General features: G+C 34.6%; 2 protein-coding genes across 7 annotated transcripts in view; one reads left to right on the forward strand and one right to left on the reverse strand.

Annotated features, from left to right (window-relative positions):
• Positions 1-19,720, forward strand: part of LOC150095598 (small glutamine-rich tetratricopeptide repeat-containing protein alpha-like) — a 279,209-nt gene that overhangs the window by 228,190 nt on the left and 31,299 nt on the right. For 2 of the 5 annotated variants that reach the window (XM_090410599.1, XM_090410601.1), the window contains one exon: positions 12,522-12,557. The exons of 2 other annotated variants lie outside the window; for them this stretch is intronic. In XM_090410599.1, the coding sequence (XP_090266725.1) occupies positions 12,522-12,557 (36 nt within the window). Of the gene's footprint in view, positions 1-11,125; positions 11,297-12,521; positions 12,558-19,720 lie in introns of those variants that run through there. One more of the 5 variants, XM_090410604.1, reaches the window with a different exon arrangement.
• The window catches only part of LOC150095599 (trafficking protein particle complex subunit 13), a 200,329-nt gene continuing 188,835 nt past the window's right edge, over positions 8,227-19,720 (reverse strand). The window contains exon 13 of one of the 2 annotated variants that reach the window (XR_016550085.1): positions 8,227-10,881. The gene's annotated coding sequence lies outside the window, so the exon portion shown is untranslated. Of the gene's footprint in view, positions 10,886-19,720 lie in introns of both variants that reach the window. The other variant, XR_016550084.1, reaches the window with a different exon arrangement.

Here is a 19,720-nt window from a genome sequence, read left to right on the forward strand (position 1 = left end):
GTTATATGGCCACATGGTAGCCAAACTTTAACACATTCCTTAGCCACCTGAACAAACAACATGAGCACATACAATTTACTATTGAAATTGAAAATCAGAACTCGCTCCCTTTCCTAGATACACTAGTCACACATCTTCCCTCTCAGGCTGTCTATCCTTCGCTGTTTACCGCAAACCTACACATACTGGCCAATATATACGTACTAACTCATATCACCACCCTTCGCAAAAATTTGGAGTCATTAACACCCTCAAAAAATATCTTGCTGTAATGAACAAGCTCTTAAACAAGAATTAAAAATTATTAGCAATACATTCATAAATGATGTCTATAGCAAGAATTCTATTAATAAAGTTCTTCATAAAACTTCATCAAAAAGTAATATAGATTACAGTAAAACCATAGCTATCTCATACATTAAAGGGTTATCAGAAAAAAATAATAATCTTACACTATTACAATCTTAATGCCACTTTTAAACCACCTTTAAAATAAAAAAAAACATATTCAACCCCTCCAAGGACCCCCCCCCCCCATTGGCATATCCTGGAGTCTATTGCACCTGTAACTTACCTTATATTGTAAAATCCTTATCTGAATAAAAAAAAAATTTAAAAAGCACAAACGGCACATTAAATTTAACAATTTTGGTGAAGCAGTCCTCTCAGGTCACGCTCTTAACACCCTACACCAAATTGATTGGAAAAGTACTTGCTCGTTACATCATAAAGAAAACCTGGTATGAACGGAAATTTAAAGAAGCCTGTGAAATTTTGATTAACTACCCTAATCTTAACAATAATGGTGGCATAAAAATCCCAAAAATTTGGATGGCACACTTAGTTTCCAGCAAACCCTGACTGTAAGACTCTAAGCAAATTTTCAGCTTATTAAATGATTACTTACATAAGTATACATATATATTATACTTATATAAGTAATCGTTTATTTTTATTTATTATTTATTAATTTTTTCCCTTTTATGAACATGTTGCTCTCCAGCTTAATTTAATTTTGTAACCTAATAGATAACAATAATAATAATAGGACTGTAGCTTTGATGTAGTAAGGTTTTTTTTTCCACCAGAAGTTAGGCCAATAGCTGTAATGGTTGGTCAGTAACTTTAGCATGCCATGTAGATTGTAGTGCAGCACTTGTTTCTTTGTATATATGTATACTCCATATGATGACCTTAATATGAAGGTTGAAATGGCAAGTGTTTGTTTTGGTTTATATTAAACTAAAATTTTACTTGAACACAGTAGTTGTTTCCATAATTTTCAAAATGTATTACATATGTATATATATATATTATGTATACTTTACCCACACACAAAAAATATCAAGACCTATAACAGATCAGTGCAATGCATGGGGAAGAAGATAAGAAAGGAGGAATCTATTTACTTTTTTTAAACAACCGAAGGTTGTATTTTTGGGGGAAAGCAGAATTTGGGAGGGGGTTGTTCCTAAGAACAGATGTAGGTGGAATGAAAGAGGAGGAGATAGTGACGTTGGTTTAATTAATTTCAAGATGGACTGTAAAAGGGTGGTGTTGGTAAGTAGTATCTCTTGTTCTAATGATTTTGGAGGAATGTGAAGAATAATAGTGGCCAATTCAGCAGAGCACTGTTCATGAACCACAAGGCAGAAATTGAATGTCTGTGAGAAGGGGGATTGAAGTGGATGTTAGAAAGAGAGAGGGTTCATTAATTAATTAACTGGATCGTCCCCTTCTGGATAGAATTGAGCAATCTTAGAGAGGAGGTTGGTGTATTCCTCAAATATGAGAGCAGTATTCCATAGCTGGTGGATTTGGGATGAGAAAAAGTACACCAGGCTTTTTTTGGTAGCTGCAGAAGCTATAGTTGAAATGTGTTTGTGTCAGGAAAGGTCAGAGATATATATCTCAGTCCAAGAAAGAAATCTGATTGTCTTTGGATATTTGAGTATTATTGAAGGTGGGGAGGGGCAGGGTGGGCGATATCAGACAGGACTGAGTTTAGGATGTTGGTCGTGGTGGATCTTGAGGATTCTAATACTTGAGCACTATAAGGTTTGTTAAATGAAACTGAGGAATGGAGTCTTGTCATTGGCAAAGCTATGGATAGAATCAGAAATTTGTGAGAGCAGTTCATTTACATACGAGAGGAAGAGAGTGGGTGAAGGAATGGAACACTGAGGTACTCCTGCATTTGTGGAGAAATCCGAGGAGAGAAAACCATCTACCATGACATAGTGAGCAACTGGTGAGAAAGTTAGCAATTCAGTTGTAGAGTGTGGAAGGCAGACCATAAGATGGTAGTTTTTGTAAGTAGGCCCATGCCAAACCCCTTCAAATGCCTTTGAAATGTCAAGGGCAACCATGTGAGTTTCTCAGAATTTTTCCATTTCATGAGGTGGAGGGTGAAAGCTAGTTCGGCTGTAGATTGCAAGTAGTGGAATTGCACTGTTGGTCATTGATTAATTGATAGGTGTCTAGGTGGTTCAAGAGTTGGTTGTGAATGACCTTTTCCATAAATTTAGAGAGAACAGAAGTGAAAGCAATTGCATGGTAATTCATTGGTTGACTTTTCTATAGAATGAGCTTGTTGTTGAAACCTCTTTCCAAGTTGTAGGTTAGATACCAGTTGAATAGGATAGATTGAGGAGGTGATACAAGATATGTGTTAGTTTCGGCAGAGGTTTTAACACAATAGGTGGGATACCTTTGCCTTAGACAGATCATAGAAAAATATAAAATAAAGAATTCAGACTCCCTCTGGTAATGTATTTCTTAGACTACTGTGATATGTGTTGAGCATGTGAAACTGTGGGAAGTAATGAAAACAATGGGTTTTCCTCAACACACTATCAGGTTGATAGCCAAAGGAGCAAGAAGCCACGGTAAGAACAGGTGTTGGATTGACTGACTGTCTTCAAGTCAGAAAAGGAGTTAGGCAAGGATGTTTACTTTCTCCTCATTTGTTTAGTATATATGCAGAGGACATCATGCATGAAGCATTGGATGAGCTCAGGACTCTCCTTTGTAATGACATGGAAGAACTAGGATTGATTCTTGACAAAGTTAACAAGATCAGTAATAACAGAGGACTTCAATTCATTCCTAGCAAGACAAAGATTATGGTTCTCAAAGGAAATACAAACAGAGATGCTCTTGAGAAACAAGTGTACCTTAATGGAGAAAGAATTGAGGAAGTCAGCAAGTTTCTCAAACTTGCTGACTTCTCAGCAAGTTTCTCAAACTACCTGAGATCCATTATTAATGTGAAGAATTGCTGTTCAGAAGATGTCAAAAAAAGATTAGGAATGGCTAAAACAACAGTCAGAGACCTGTCTAAAATCTGGAAGGATGGAAACAAAGTTTAGGATTTTGGATGCAGTTGTTTTTCCAACAGCGACTTATGGATGTGAGACTTGGAACCTAAAGAAGTCAGATAAGAAATGGATATCTGCTTTTGAGATGTGGTGTCACAGAAGGCTGTTGAGGATATCATATACTGAAAGTTATACAAATGAATGGGTGTTAGAAAAGATCAGTAGAACTTTAAGGCTCCTTAAGGATATTGACAGAAGAAAGTTAAAATATTTTGGACACATAAAAAGGATGGAAGGGGGACTTCTCAGAACAGTAATAGAAAGTAAAGTTCCTGGAAAAAGAGGCAAGGGTAGACCATCAGTGAGATGGATGGATGGATGGTGTGTGTGGAGTGACTGATCTTCAGAGAGTTGAGGCTGCCAGAAAAGCAAACAACAGGACTACATGGTGAGGCCTGTGTGGCACATCACCGAGCATCGGAGTGACCATATGGCATTTATAGATGCCCAGTGAACATAGAGAGAGAGAGAGAGAGAGAGACTGTGTGTGATATATAGAGAGAGCAGTTCTTGGTGGAGTATAGGGAACTTTGCCCAGGTCATCAATGAAGGAACTGGAAGAGAAGAATGATGCCAGTAAGTCAGCCTTGTCTTTCGGTGGGGTGGCTATCGTACTGTCTAGGAGTGGAGGAAACATGGGTAGACGAAAGTTATGCTCACTGACCTTGGCAAGGGACCAGAAGGAACAGCCATCATTTGGACAGGTGAGTTTGAGTTCACAGCATTTGAATTTAGTGATGATTCCTTTACAGCCATTGCAAGCTGCAGTATAGTCAGAGTAAGCAGCTGGAGTTTGGTCTTGAGCCATTCATGTAGAGGGTTTTTTTTGAGAATGAAGGTTTGGATGGCAGCTGTGAATTTGGAGTGAAATAAGGGATGAAGGCCTTCATTCCTGTGAGGATGATTTCTGTTATTCGGTCTGAGCAGGTGTTTGGATCAGGAGAACTGAAGCACTATTCAGACCATGGGAAGGAAGAACAGAAGTAACAGAGGTCATCCCATTTGGCACCTTGTAATGCCAAGACTGAGAATTGGTGGGTGAAAGCTATTTTCTTGCAAAAGAGACTTAGGTTGAAATCTAAGTTACCAAGAGCAGAACTGACATCCACAGTATACTTGGAAAGGAAGCTTGTTAGAAAGTGATGAAGTGCATTGGCAAATTGGAGGAGGGATTATCAGGTATTCTGGTCGGCAGAGTGACAATCTGTGATAGGTTTATTGCTGATTGCAAAAACACCTTGGCATTCCTGCCTGCTTGATTAGTAAAACTGGAGAAGAGAATCCAGTTTGAGTTGCAGATGATGAGGTTCCATAAGAAGTATGATCTCATTAGGATATTTCAACTTTAGAAACTCTAGGTTTAGAGAGAGATAGTTGAAGAGGTTAGAGTGGTTAACAGAGTTTGGAGAATCCATAAGAAGGATGACCTCACTATTATGGTATTTCAACCTTTGAAAGTCTATGTTTAGTGATAGATGGTTGAAGAGGTCAGAATGGAGTTTGGAGAGCAAGAGAGAAAGCATATGAGAAGTGCAGGTTGGTTTGGTGGAGAAATTCTGAGCCAAAGCAGATCAAATGGTGGGGGTGGGGGGTGTTGCAATCTCTGGATTTGTACGTCAGTTCTGATAAGTGCACAAGTGCTACCCTTGTGGCAGAAAGAACTGTATAATGCACAGTTCGGGTTTGTGCTGTTGAAGTTGTGAGTTTGGGTTCTAATAAGAATAGTAATTCTGGTTTAGATGACTATAGGTGGTGGTGCACATTATTTATATTGCTGTAAATTTAGGCCATGGATGTCGAAGTGAATGCAGAAACTTTTTTGTAAGAATTAATGCTGGTGGGTTGTTTGGCTTTTTAACCATTTTTTGGGGAGAGAATTTTTGTGATCTGCAGTAAAGTCATATTTTTTGGGTTGTGATCCATTATATGTGGGGAGGAAGTGGGCGTGCAACAAGAGGTGACAGATTTACAAACCTACCACTAACACTGGGGGAACCCAGTCTCCTGTCCATATATATATGGCCTCAGCAGTTCCTCCCTGCAGCCAGTGTACTTGGTTTCCCTCTAGTCACAAACCAGTAAAACAAGTAGCTGCAGGATTTGATGCTAGCCGATTAGTTCACTTCCAAATTCAGTACTGACTGGTTCAGACCTGTACACTAACCAGCAGCTCACCTGCAGAACCATTTTACTGTTGTACCCTTGATTGTGGTTGTGAGGAAGGGGGCTGAGCCCTGTACAGCATGATTGACATTGAGGATATCAGAATCCTTGCTCTAGTGACCAAACTTGACTGCAGCCACTTCAGGTTGCTAATAAGTAAGGTGGTGGTGTTTCACCGCAATGAGACATCTACCACCTAGATATGGGATAATGGTCCAGAAAGTAAAGTGTAGATATAGAACACACACTATAACATAATGGATGTGTAATTGCAAAACCCAAAATAATTGCAGCCACTGTAGGGGAAAGCTTTGCTAGAATCTCAGCAACAGCTTCTTATCCTCCTGAATTTTTTATATTGAAAGAACAAGAGAAGCAGTTACTCTACTTTTCTAGTTGGAGCCATACAATAGTCAATTTATTAAAGTGGAACTAAAAAGAGCACTTTTTATTTCATGTCAGTACAATAGGACCTGATATTATCCATTGATGATAAAACATCTTAACTGGATTTGCTTCTCTTACTATACAGCCATACTCCCCCCCCCCCCCCACCCCCCCCCCCCCCCACCCCCCCCCCCCCCCACCCCCCCCCCCCCCCACCCCCCCCCCCCCCCACCCCCCCCCCCCCCCACCCCCCCCCCCCCCCACCCCCCCCCCCCCCCACCCCCCCCCCCCCCCACCCCCCCCCCCCCCCACCCCCCCCCCCCCCCACCCCCCCCCCCCCCCACCCCCCCCCCCCCCCACCCCCCCCCCCCCCCACCCCCCCCCCCCCCCACCCCCCCCCCCCCCCACCCCCCCCCCCCCCCACCCCCCCCCCCCCCCACCCCCCCCCCCCCCCACCCCCCCCCCCCCCCACCCCCCCCCCCCCCCACCCCCCCCCCCCCCCACCCCCCCCCCCCCCCACCCCCCCCCCCCCCCACCCCCCCCCCCCCCCACCCCCCCCCCCCCCCACCCCCCCCCCCCCCCACCCCCCCCCCCCCCCACCCCCCCCCCCCCCCACCCCCCCCCCCCCCCACCCCCCCCCCCCCCCACCCCCAAATGTATTTATTCAAAAAAAAAAAAAAAAAATGCATATAAGTGTACCTATGCAGTTCAAACCTGCACTCTTCAAGGTCAATACTATTTCTGAAGTTTTTTCATGTAGCTCCTCTACTTTCAGATCAGTATAACATATACTTATTTTGCTGAAGGGATTTGTAGGTTTCTTATATGATGAGAAATGACACAAAAATTATAAAAAACAACATCCCACCAATCAGTGACTGATAACCTATTCATGGTTTAAGTGATATGGTATTCAATCGTAAAATTGCCAAAAAAAAAAAAAAAAAAGCTAACAAGATTCATCTCCTGTGGAAATGCTATTACTGATCTGAAATCAGCAATAGCATTTCATTAAGCTCACATTATTATTATCTCCTATGTCCAAATTAGTCTACTTATCAACACTCCAGTATTTCTTCTAAGGTTCTTCTGGCTGAATCAATCCATTCAGTCAGAAGAATACTAGGTTACCGTAACACCTTGGATTAGTGCTGCTAATATATTCTTGAATGCTAACAATGCCAATTGCTAGCATTTTCTGTTTTCATTTTTATATGATTCTGCGACTCAAAACTCATATCTGTGAGCTCTAATTTTAGATCAAGTGCTTTATATCTGACCCATATTTCAGATACGTAACTTAAAATTGGTTTGAATACTGTCGTATGTACTTCTAGTTTAGTGGTTTGGTTAATTTCTCTCTTATTCCATATAAATTTATTCAACTAGCTCCATGCCATACCAGCTTTGCTTATTATGTTGTCTATTTCAAAACATAATTTTCCATCTTGAATGAAAATTATGTCTAAATAGCTGAAATATTTTACTTGTTTTAGACAGTCTTCATTGAGAATGCAACTGAAATTTTTTAAGTTCATGCCTATTTTCATAGTTTTGGTGTTTTTATTGGTGATTTTCATACCAAATTTGTTACAGCTGCTGTTCAGTTTAGTTAAAGAATACCTGATTTTACATCAAATCATCTTCCTGTATTTTCTTTTATTCTAACTGCTGACCTACATCTTAATTATAGACTGTGTATTGCTGTGTATATTGTTCCATTTATTCCATATAACTGTAGTGTTTAAAAAGTTTTTCTCTGGGCACCTTGTTGTATGCCTTTTCCAAATCTTGAAAATTTAGATACAGATCCTTACTTTATCTCCATGCTTTCTCAACTGTTTGCCATAAAGTGAAAATCTGATCTAGACAACCTCTATTTGGCTTGAACCCAACTTGTTCTTCTCCCTTCCATGGTTTTCATTTCATGCATGCTTCCATAAATCCTACCTGGAGCACTTATTAAAGAAATTCCTTTATAATGCTCATATTCAGCTTTAATCCGTTTTTTTAATAGATGGAAACTGTGAGAGAGCTGTACTGCAGTCATCAGGAATTCAACCTTCTGACTAAGTCTTGTGAATTATGCAGTGTTGCTACTGCAAAACTTTTATGCCTCATATTTGAGCAATTCTGGTCAGATATCTACTCCAGCTGCCAATCCACATTTGAAGTTTTTTTTTTTTTTATTACCACAAGTATTGATTGATATGTGCTCCTGTTTGAATTCCTCTTAAAATTTTTCTACTACAGTTCTCTCACTGCTTGTTTTGTGTAATAAGTCTTTGAGTAATTACTCCAGACTTCTAGAATATCCTTATCTTCAGTATTCAGGTTTACCTTTATCATATTTGATTCCTTTTACAGTACTCTTTCCTCCATTTCAAAGCTTTGTCAAGTATCTCCAGATCATTTCCCTACCTTTCTGATACCTTTTATATTCTTACCAGAGTCCTCCCATGACTTGTTTGGCTACTTTTACACACAACTTGCCTCTTACATTTCTCTATGTTTCTTGTAGGTCATCTACCAGCTTATTTGCCAGGAACTTTCCGTATGCTTTCTTCTTTACCACGATGGCTTCTTGTCCACCATGGTGTTCTTATTTTTCTGTACTTGCAGACAACTTCACCATGTGCCTCCTTACCTGATTCGGCCAATGTTTTCTTCCAAGTTTGCCACCGAGATTTCAAGGTTTGGCTCTTGTTTTTGAACTGTTTCATTTTTTCTTAAATAATGTCTGTATAGTTCAGTCTACAGTTGACCTGTTAAAGCTGCTTAACTTTATTTATATATTTTAAAAAAAAAACTTTCTTACATACTGTTCTTTAAAGTGATATTCATTTTTATTCTACTTACAACTAATTGATGGTCTCTCCAATTTCAAAATTCTCTGTACACTCTTGTATCCTGAACCAGCATGAAGATGTCAATATCAACAATGAGGCTTTTCTTATTCCTTTTGTTTACTTTTCACATGAACTTTTGCACATCTTTGTTGGAGCATGATGTAGTCATGATACTTACCATTATCATTAGCATCAGCCGCCTACTCTAATAATTCAGAAAATTTCTCCACATTTTCCTTAGGAAAACCTTCTGTGGGCTTATAGTCACAAATAAGTTTCATTGTCTATTTATCCATTTTGAAGTTTGCCCACATAATTCTACTTAAAATTACCTTCCCATCAAGAAATTTATCTTCATGTTTGGTGTTGAATGTTATTGCTGCTACTTCCTTTCCTTGATCATTATTACCTGAATATATGGATTACTGTGCACAGATCTGGTCACCTGGTTTTCAAAAAGATGAAATTGCGTTGGAAAAAGTTCAGAGGCGATTGACTAAGGTGGTTTCTGGTCTCTGGAATGTAGAGTATGAAGACAGATTGACAAAATGCAATTTGCAGAAATTGGTGGATAGAAGGAGGAGGGGGGATATGATTGAGACATATAAGCTGTTGAGTGGTTATTACCAGATTAACGTCGGGGAGGTTTTGCACAGAATGGGTGAGGATAGCAGGAGAACAAGAGGTCATTCCTGGAAGCTGTATAAGGAGGGTGTGAGCAAGGGAATGAGGAGCAGGTTTTTTGCATGGAGAGTGGTGAGTGATTGGAATGCTTTGCCCGAGAGTCTGGTGTGTGCAGAGACAGTGAATATATTTAAGGCACAGTATGATAAACTGTGTGTATAACAGTGGACCTCCCACGATGAGTCTTTGACTCCATGGAGGTTTTTATAATAATAATAATAATAATAATAGATAGCATCCTGTAACTATTATGTAGCAAAATCTCACCTGTTTTGTCTACGTAATGCCAGTTATGTCCATGTGTATTTTGCTACTTCTGCAAGTTTTATTTCCTTTCCATTAATACTCTTTATGTTGATGGTTCTTATCTTCAATTCTTCGGATGAATTTTTTTGTTCTTCTTTTTCCAGATGTTGAGTAGGAGTTTGTTGAGACAAATCATTATATCAAGAATTAAAATATTAACTTACTCTCATTCACTTTCTCTTAATTAAATTGTATAAATAATTATAGATAAATGTGAACTGACCTAAAGCTAAAAAGCTTATCAAACTAATAATGATAAATACATATAGGTCAAGATGTAGCATCATACTAATCCATTGAACTTTAAACAACTTCAAGTAAACCTTCAACAGTTCTGAGTGAACTAAAGAGAGCTGATAAATTATATCAGTTGTTTGTTCTGCATTTAGAGTTGAAGGTATCAGTAGCCATCCTTTCCACTTTCCACAAGAAAAGAATGAAACTGAAGAAATAACAATCCCACTATCTAGTAGTTGGGAGAAAATTTAGGTTACTAAAGTGATGTAGCTTGTGTTCCAGTGTGTGTTTATGTATGCATGTATGAAGTTTATCTCCATAATTCTAACAAGAAATGCCAAACGCCATATAACCATGAAAGAAAGAAGACTCAACTTAAATTTTGCTTAGTGGTAGAGCCTATTAAGTAATTCTTCTATATGACTTTTTAGCTGCTAATACGTTATCAACTTCAGCTATCTGTGGGGGGGGGGGGGGGGCATCAACACAAAATTCAAAAAATAAAAAGTGGTAATCCTAAATACACTAAAAAGGCATTTGTAATTAACAAGAAATAAATTATATTTATATTTTTATATTAGTATATATACTACATTTGTACAATTTTTTGATATTTATTTGGTATTGAAAGGCATAATATTGTACAGATATCACTTGACATTATTGTATGATGGAGCAGAATTTCAGATCACATTTCCATATGACTGCATTACTAGATTCTGTTATCAATTTTGAATAATTTTATAATATCCTTGAGAAATAGCTTATCAAGATATGTATATATAGATGGGAGAAGAATAACATCTCTCTGTCTGTCTTTTCCCCCTCTTCTTCCTCTAAGAATATTTTAAATGCTCAGTTCTGGATTGGAGTGCCTGTCTTGTGCAAGATAAAAAATTCATTAATGCTCACATAAGAATATTTTTTTTTTATTCTCAAAACTATATGTGCATTACCATTGGCAATAAGAATATTATGCTAGAATACTATTTTTATAATAAGAATATTATGCTAGAATACTGTTTTTCATTTCATTCATTTGCTGAAAGTGATCAACTGATTCAGTTTTCATAAGAAATTCCATTGTTTTGTAAAGAAATTTAGAATTTTTTCTTTTAGAATTGATCCAGATACAGAAACTGAACATTTTTGAGCTGATCTGTTATAACAAAGTTGTCTCTTCAACATCACTGAAATCTTCATTGCACATTTATTTCATTTAAGAATTAAAACAATTTATGCTGTAAAAAAATCTTGTCATCATTGAAAATAAAAGTTCTTATTGGTCCAGGTGGTAGTCCATATGCAACTTTGTATTATTGCTTTTTTTTTTTTTTTTTTTTTTTTTTTTTTTTTTTTTTTTTTGAACAGAAACACTATGCCTTTGCTAGGTACCATTACCATGTGTGTGTGTGTGAGTGATCTGTTTTAACCTGTTTTTCTACAAAACTACAGATATTGATGAATTCAAAAATACTGTTTTCTTTTGAAGATTGAATGTTTGTTTCTAAGAAAATGAGTTATGCCAGTCCAGAAATTCTGGGAATATCAAAGGGATTAGCATTATAACCTAATTAGTAATTTTAATCTAATGAAGAATGAAATAAATCATTATAATCTAATGAAGCACTCAAATTGTCACCTATCACTAGCAGGCTTTTATATATAAATTATACTACTTTAGTATTTTTTCAAAGCAAAATATATTGGACTGGGACAAAGCAAAAAATATCTATGACTGGGAATTATAATATTCCTAGTTGATGCTTTATAGCATGTCATACTGGTCTTTTTAAAAAAGAATTACCAAGCCAATCAGTCAAAGAATCTGAGATTATACCCAATTCATTTATGGTTAGAATATATAAAACTTATCTTTTGGCTAATTAGTGTTCATAATAGCTCATCTGCTACAAGTTGATTTTATGATTTACAGTTTTTTAATTTAAGAAATATGTATGTGGAATTATCAGTTTTTAACAACTATGAAACAAAAGAGATTGTCATGCTGCTGGTAGTGTGACAAGACTATTAAGAAAGGTGGAATTAAGTTCAATGTCATAATTTAAGCAATGAGAGATATCACTTGTTAATAAATTAAATATCATATATTTATTGTACTTTACTTAAATTGTTTTGTGTGGCTGGCTGCATAATAATTGTGCATGTCAGTCTATTCTTTGATTAGTGATAAAATTAATAGTTTTTTAAATATATATAGCTATTTGCATATTTTAAAAAATATTTTAAAGTTTTGCATGGTTCTTAAAGCCATGCTTCTGAGTCATTAGCTGATGCACTGTTTAGCTTATTTTTAATTGTAAAATATCAGATTAATGTCTTATATGCTCATGTATTTCACTTAGTGTCATTTTCTGAATTGTTTTCTAACATGAATGTATAGATGGCTTTATATACCACTAGTTTACGTATACACTATAAACTTCTGGTTGTATGATTATTCAAAACTGATGACACATTTCTTTGCTTTTCGTATCCTTCATTCTATCTCAAGACTAAGGGAACCATCTTCTGTGAACCAAGAGCCAAGGTAAAGAACTTTCATGGACGACATTACATTTTAGTGTAATACCTTATAGAAATTTTCATTGTTAAATAAGCTTTTCGCATTCAAAGTAAAGTGCTGAATAAGGTATTACAGATATGTCTAATAGAGCTCTCTTTTAGCTGCACTATATGCACATTATTGCGATTGCACTCCAGATTTAAATGAAAGATTAGGTTACTGTTATATGCTATGCATTTCAGCATGATGAATTACTAAATAATTAGGCTGAATTTTGTTTTATATTGCTGCAATTTCTAAGCTGTTCTTTCTGCATGGTCTCATTTAAACTCTTTTTTTCTTTATGTATATATATATATATAAAATACTTCAAGGGATTTATATTAAAATTTGGGAAGAAAATAAATGTAATTTTTTAAAAAGTTTTTAGCTGGTATTTGTATTTTTAACATATGACCAGTATCAGTATTTTGGCATATTATAATTATTTTTTTTTTATAATTATTATTTTATTTATTTATTTTTATTTTAACATTTTTCTGTAATAACTATTATATATAATATAATGGCAATAATGAACATGGAAATGAAGAAATAGCTATACCAGTCACCACTAAACATGAAGGTAAACCTTGAACGACAGACAATTTCAAATAGAGTAATGTAGACAGATTTCAAAATGGGAAATTGGAAAAAGAAACTGATTAATACCTATGGTACCACAAAAATTTCTACTAAAAAATTGGAGGAATTTTCAGTTGATTAGAGAAGGCAATTTTACTTATAAAAATAAAGTTGTTGAAAATCTAAACAGCAGAATAGAAAAGGAATACCAGACAGTAATGTATTGGACAAAATAGAAAGTTAATGTTAAGTACATGCTATATTTCTGTTCAGGACATGGATTAGTCATTACTAATAAGAGCATGTTCCAACTTAAATATAGATACAAATAAACATGGACAAGTTTTATTCAGTATTACTGTTAATAGTAATATCTTTGTGTTGATATATACTGAATTTTGTGCATGATGAAACTGAATATCATTTGAAAAGAAAAGTATGTAAGAAAGTTGTAAAAAGAATCAAAGTTGAGCAACTTTCAGGGGTGAACTATGGACTAAAACATATAAATATTATTTAAGAAAAAATAAAAGGGTTTGAAAACAAGTACAAAACCTTGGAGACTGAAGAAAATAGATTGATTCAGCCAGGAAGACTGATAAAAATATAGAAAATAAATATCAGTAAGATGGTAGAATGTTCTGGAGTTTATAAAACCTCAAAAATGGAGAAAACAGTACTCTAAAAACAATCAGAGATAATAACACTGAAAGAAAAACTGATGGTGAAGATTTTCAGAATGTCAGGAGTAATAACTTTGAAAGATTGTTATATGAGATAAAGAGTGAGAAAAAAAATGGTAGAAAATATTCAAGTGGAATGTAATCAAGAGCCATCACTTGAAATTTGAAAAGGCAGTTTGTGTGGATAATATTTGATCAGAAATGTTCAGGTATAGAGGTTTAAAAGTGTTACAGCAGCAACAGTGCATAATTTAGAAGGTTTGAATTGCAGATTATTCAAGTAAATCTCTCATACCTACTATAAAAAAATCAAAAAAAAAAACATTGTGAGAATTATAGACAAATTTCTCTGTTGAGTGTTCCAGGTAAGATTTATACAAGCATGTTTGAGAAGAGGCTAAAGAAAATTAGGGAAAATAAACTTGGAAATAACAGGCTGGAGTTCAAGCCAATTTCACTTTAAGACAAATAGTTAAGAAATCATGCTAATATAATAAGGATCAATATATAAATTTTATAGATGTGCAAAAGACATATCACCAGATGCCAAGGAAAAAAGAAAAAGAAAAGCTATTTAAAATATTTATTATGTAGGGTAATTGGCTTGAATATCATGCTATATATCTTGCTAATATAATAAGGATCTATATATAAATTTCAAAGATGTGCAAAAGGCATATGACCCGATGCCAAGGGGGAGAAAAAAGCTATTTAAAATATTTGTTATGTGTGGTAATTGAGACATTATACAGTGTATTTGGCTTGTATTTAAGTTATACAACAGTTAGAAATAAAGATAAAGAAGGTAGAGGAAAATGGTTTGATATAAAATCAGGTGGGTGTAAAAGATAAGGATGCACATTTCCTCTCTTATTCATCATATATATCGATCACATTATGGAGGAATGATGTACTCCTAAATAAATCTAGTAAGTCTTCAGGAGTCCTTAACAAAATGGATAAAGTGCTTTACAAAGTTGGCATTAAAATCAGCAATAAAAAGATTAAAATAAAAACTGAAAATAGGCAGGAACATGGAAAATATGAGTTGCATCATGAATGGAGAAAACCTATAGTAGTAAAACATTTCCTCTATTTAAGCACACTTTTTAGTGCAATTGCAAATTAAATATAGGCAACAGAATAAATGAAGCTGATGGATCTGGGGAGCAAATTGAATAAATATATTCTTCTCTTCAAGGATTAGGCATTTGCCTGCTCCACCTTCACTGGTCTGCTTCTCTCTCTCTCTCTCTCTCTTTTCTTTTGGTCTATATTTATCCACCTCTTTTGTTAGCAAATATCTTTCCATCCTAAACAGATTCTGTTCCCATTTCTCTGTATGTTTCTTGATCATTTCATTTACATTGTAAATATCTAGCTCTCTTCTGATGTCTTCATTTTTTATATAGTCCAATTTTGTGCATCCATTAATTGCTCTTAAAAATCTCATGTCTACAGCTTATATTTTACTTTCATCTTTCTTTTTAACAGTCCATGTTTCTGAGCCATATAATAGAGTGGGAGTGGCCATTACTTTACAAAATTTTAGTTGTTTCTCATTTTGTTTTTTTAATTCATTGTCCTTTTAATTGTTCCACAAATTTTCCGAAATTTCTTTATTTTTCATCTATATCTCTAAGATATGTAATTATGCAGCCTAAATAATTAAACACTGTGTTACCTATTTTATTTTCTATGACTATATTTGATCTAACATGATCTCAACATTTAAATGCCATGACTTTTGTGAAATTTTTAAATTGTATTGCTGGCTTATTTTGCTTAATTCAAAAACTGAATTTTGAAGATCATCTTCATTGTCTTATAATGCAGTTTAATCATATGCATAGCATTGTATTGATAACAGTTCTTCTGGTTTATACCTTGTTTTATTGTTGTTTTCCATATTTCAATGATCGGATCAATATATATATATCAGGGGCACATATTCAGGTTGTGCAGTGCACATATACGGAATAGCAATATTGCCGATATTATATTTTTGCATTCATTCCTGTTAAAGACTCCCTTAACTGTTTCCTGACTTTGCATGCTTCCTAAAATTATACACAATATACTGATGCTTCGTGAAGAGGACACTTTTTGATGCTTAAACATTGCATCGCATTCACGTTAATAGCCGGGTGTGCTGTCACAAACATAGACACCTCTGAGCCCTTTGAACAGGCATACAGATAGTGCATGGGGTCAAATTCTTATCATTCCAGTGTTTATAAATCACCCAGAAGGTGAGGCAGGGTGTGTGCTGGGACAATAGCTCCCAGAAATCAGTGGCTGTGATTGGTTATTCTGTCCACCAATTCAATTGAATGTCCATACCGACTGAGCTATAGAGGCTCTAATTCAAATATACCAATCAAATGTAGTGTTCTCCTTCATTATTGTTTTCTAATATATTTAAAAAAAAAAAAAAACACATTGTCCCCTACTCTACACAGATTTGGTGACAGTTAATTAAAGTATTCAAAGTTATCCTACAATTAATTGCATTGGACCATTTAACCCGGCTCTGGTGAAGTGGGAAAATGTAACAAAAGTGGTAAGGTGGGGTCCCACAGACCCACCCAAATAATGTAGTATATTATAGAAATCCATATCTTTTTAATGGTATATTAGATTAAGTATTGTTTAAGTGTCCTGTAATTTTATGGAATAAAAACGCAGATCCACAAAATTAAATTTTTATTACCCAAAAATACTTAACTAATTAAACATCTTTATTTTTACTTTTAGCGTCATCTATAAGTTGACATAGTCTCTTTCTTCCTGCTCGTAACTCATTATATAATATAATGGCAATAATGAACATGGAAATGAAGAAATAGCTATACCAGTCACCACTAAACATGAAGGTAAACCTTGAACGACAGACAATTTCAAATAGAGTAAAAAAAAAAAGATATTATTTTCAAAATACCCTCTAAATATTTACAAAAACATATTTGCTTATAGAAGACACAACAGTAACAGTAATATTTTAGTAGAATATACATGAAAACAACTTGCGTTTCAGAAGTAAATATAGTTGCACTTTTGGTAAGGTGGGTCTGGTGGACCCCAGCACACTAAACTTGCTTGCGCGCAACAGACTGTCATTTATGGCGTCAAGTAACAGGTTACGGGAGGGGAAGCTATACTGAGGCATGACTCACTGCCACGCACTGTTAAAAAGTTACAGTCAATTTAAAATCTTTGGGGTCTGTGACACTCCGCCTTACTAATGGTGGGTTAAGATGAGCACTGATATGCTATGCACTCTTAAAACCTTCATACAATAACAATGCAATCATGTGGTCAAATAGATGTGAATTTTGTAGCACAGGTTGCATTACCAACACGACAACCCGACTGAAATGGGCACATAATGCCACTGACACATATATTAATTAATTTTCTTCTGTTAATTTATTATGTAACTGTATTTTTGTATCTTCCTATAAACTTTATAGCTTGTACTAAATATATAATGGATATCCTTGTTTTTTCATTATATTCCATAATTTTTCTCTGTGTATTTTATCAAAAGCTTTCTTATAATCTGTAAAGGCCCAATGAGTCTCAAAATTAAATTCTAATCTTTTTTTCAGTAATTTGTTTTAACACATAAATATTGTCTATACATGATCTTCCATGTCTAGAACCATTTTGTTCTTTTGAGAGTAGATTGTTTGCAATATTTCTTTTATTCAGGATTTTACTATAAATTTTGTTACCTGTATTTAATAGACTGATTCCTCTGTAATTTCTACAATCATCTCTGTCTCCTTTCTTAAATATAGATATGAACTTAGTTTTTGATCAGTCTGATAGTGCCTCACATTTCCTCCAACAGTTATTTATTAATTTTAAGAATCTGTGATGTAAATTTTCTCTACCATATTTCCAGAGTTCTGTATTTATGCCATGTAATCTGGTTGATTTTCTATTTTTTGATACTTTTATTGCTTCTTTTAGTTCTTCCAATTTTATTGGTTCTATATCAGTAACTGATTTCGAGTTTGTACTACGTACTTGGACTACATGCATTAGCTCACGCTAGTAGTCCCGATACTTTTATAGTTTACTATACTATATTCAGCATGAAACTCTTTGATTCCGATCCTTGAGTTTCTTATTCGATTTTAAAACAATGTGGGATTTAATTCCCCTTAATTTAAATAATTAAATTATGAGTTATTATTAAATTTGGATCATACCATAAATTCTTATAATGCTCTATCCATTGTTTTTTGTATATTATGTTGATTTGTGCTGTATCCCTTTCTTCATTGTCTAATTTCCTTAATATTTTGTAGGCATATGTTTTGTCTTCTATTTTATTAATAATTCTGTCCCAAGAATCTTTGGTGAGCTTTCTGTACTATGGTTTTTAGCTATTTTTCTTTAGTTTTTGTATATTTCTTGTTTTCTGTGTATATTTTTGAAGGGACGATTTATATGCCATTTGCTTTTCTTTTATTGCATTTTCTATATCCCTGTTTCAAATTTTTAATGTTTTTCTATTTAATATTTTATTTTTCTTTCCATGTACCTCAGAGACTGCTTCATGAATTATCTTTATCAAAGTTTTCCATTCTTTGATGTACTTTGTGGTCAAATTGACCACAAAGTATATCTCTTGTTTTTTTGTATATATTTATTGTTTATTAATCTCTTGTTTTTTTTTTTTATTTACTTCCTTTCTCTGTTTCATTAGTATTTCTGTTTTAGAACTACCAAGTAATGATCTGAAAAAGTTTCATTTCCTCTATAGACATGTACATCTCTTACACATGGAAGTAGTTTCTAATTAGTAATGATATAATCAATTATAGATCTTGTTCCTCTGCCATTCCAAGTGTATTTATATTATTTTTTTCAAAAAAAAAAGTATTAGTTATTTTATAATTTTTTTATATAATAAAAATTCCTAAAATACAGCTTTCGTAATAGTTCTTGGCAATTGTTATTCGTGCAAAGTTCTCCATATTTTCCTAAGGTATTTGGGATTGGATTATTTCCAATGCTAAATGCATGAAGATATCCTGCTATTAATATATAGTCATTTTTATTATATTTAGGTTTTGAAACTACAAAAACTTACTGCTTTTGTAGTTTCAAAATCCTCTTTTCTACCTTCTTCAGAGGCATATACTCCTGTGATATTTAAGTAGCTTCTGTTTGTTTTAATTTAACTGTTATAAATTGATCAGTTATAAAATTGTACTTTAGTATTCTATTTTTCCATTTATTATCGATTAAAATAGCCACTCCACTAGAAGCTCTGATATGTTGGTTCACTCCACTATATAACATAGTAAAAACCATCTATATCTTTAATTCTCTTTAATTTATTTTTTTGTTTCTGTTATCATGTCTATATTTTTAGTTTTTTTGCTAATTATAATTCCTTTTGTTGTTATGCTTCATATATTTGATGTGGCTACTTTTAAATAAATATATATACATTTATATTGTCTATTGTTGTGCCTTATTAGCTGAAATAAAAAGACATAAAATGAAAATAGAGGAAAAACATGAAAAACACCAGCTTCTACAGATTCCCCATTGAGAATCTGGTTCATGTTTTCCACGTTCTTCTCTATTTTCGTAGTTTGTCTTTTTATTGCTGACTTTCATGTCAAATTTGTTATAACAGCTATTCAGTTTTTGTTAAGGATGCCTTGAAGACTTTAGAATAAAAGAATACTTCTTCTCTTATTCCAAAATAGTGAACTAGTAGCATACAGGACAGTGTTGAGATCATGAAAATTAAAAATAAAGCAATCGATCAGTGCTAGACCACAGGTGTAAAAGTTTGGGAAAAATTAGGGAGGTAAACAGATGGTATCAGCAATGACAGAATCATATAGTCCT

The sequence above is a fragment of the Typopeltis vanoorti genome, chromosome 20 (assembly GCF_054136105.1).
Source record: "Typopeltis vanoorti isolate ZY-2024b chromosome 20, IOZ_Tvanoo_1.0, whole genome shotgun sequence".
Taxonomy (NCBI): Eukaryota; Metazoa; Arthropoda; class Arachnida; order Uropygi; family Thelyphonidae; genus Typopeltis; species Typopeltis vanoorti.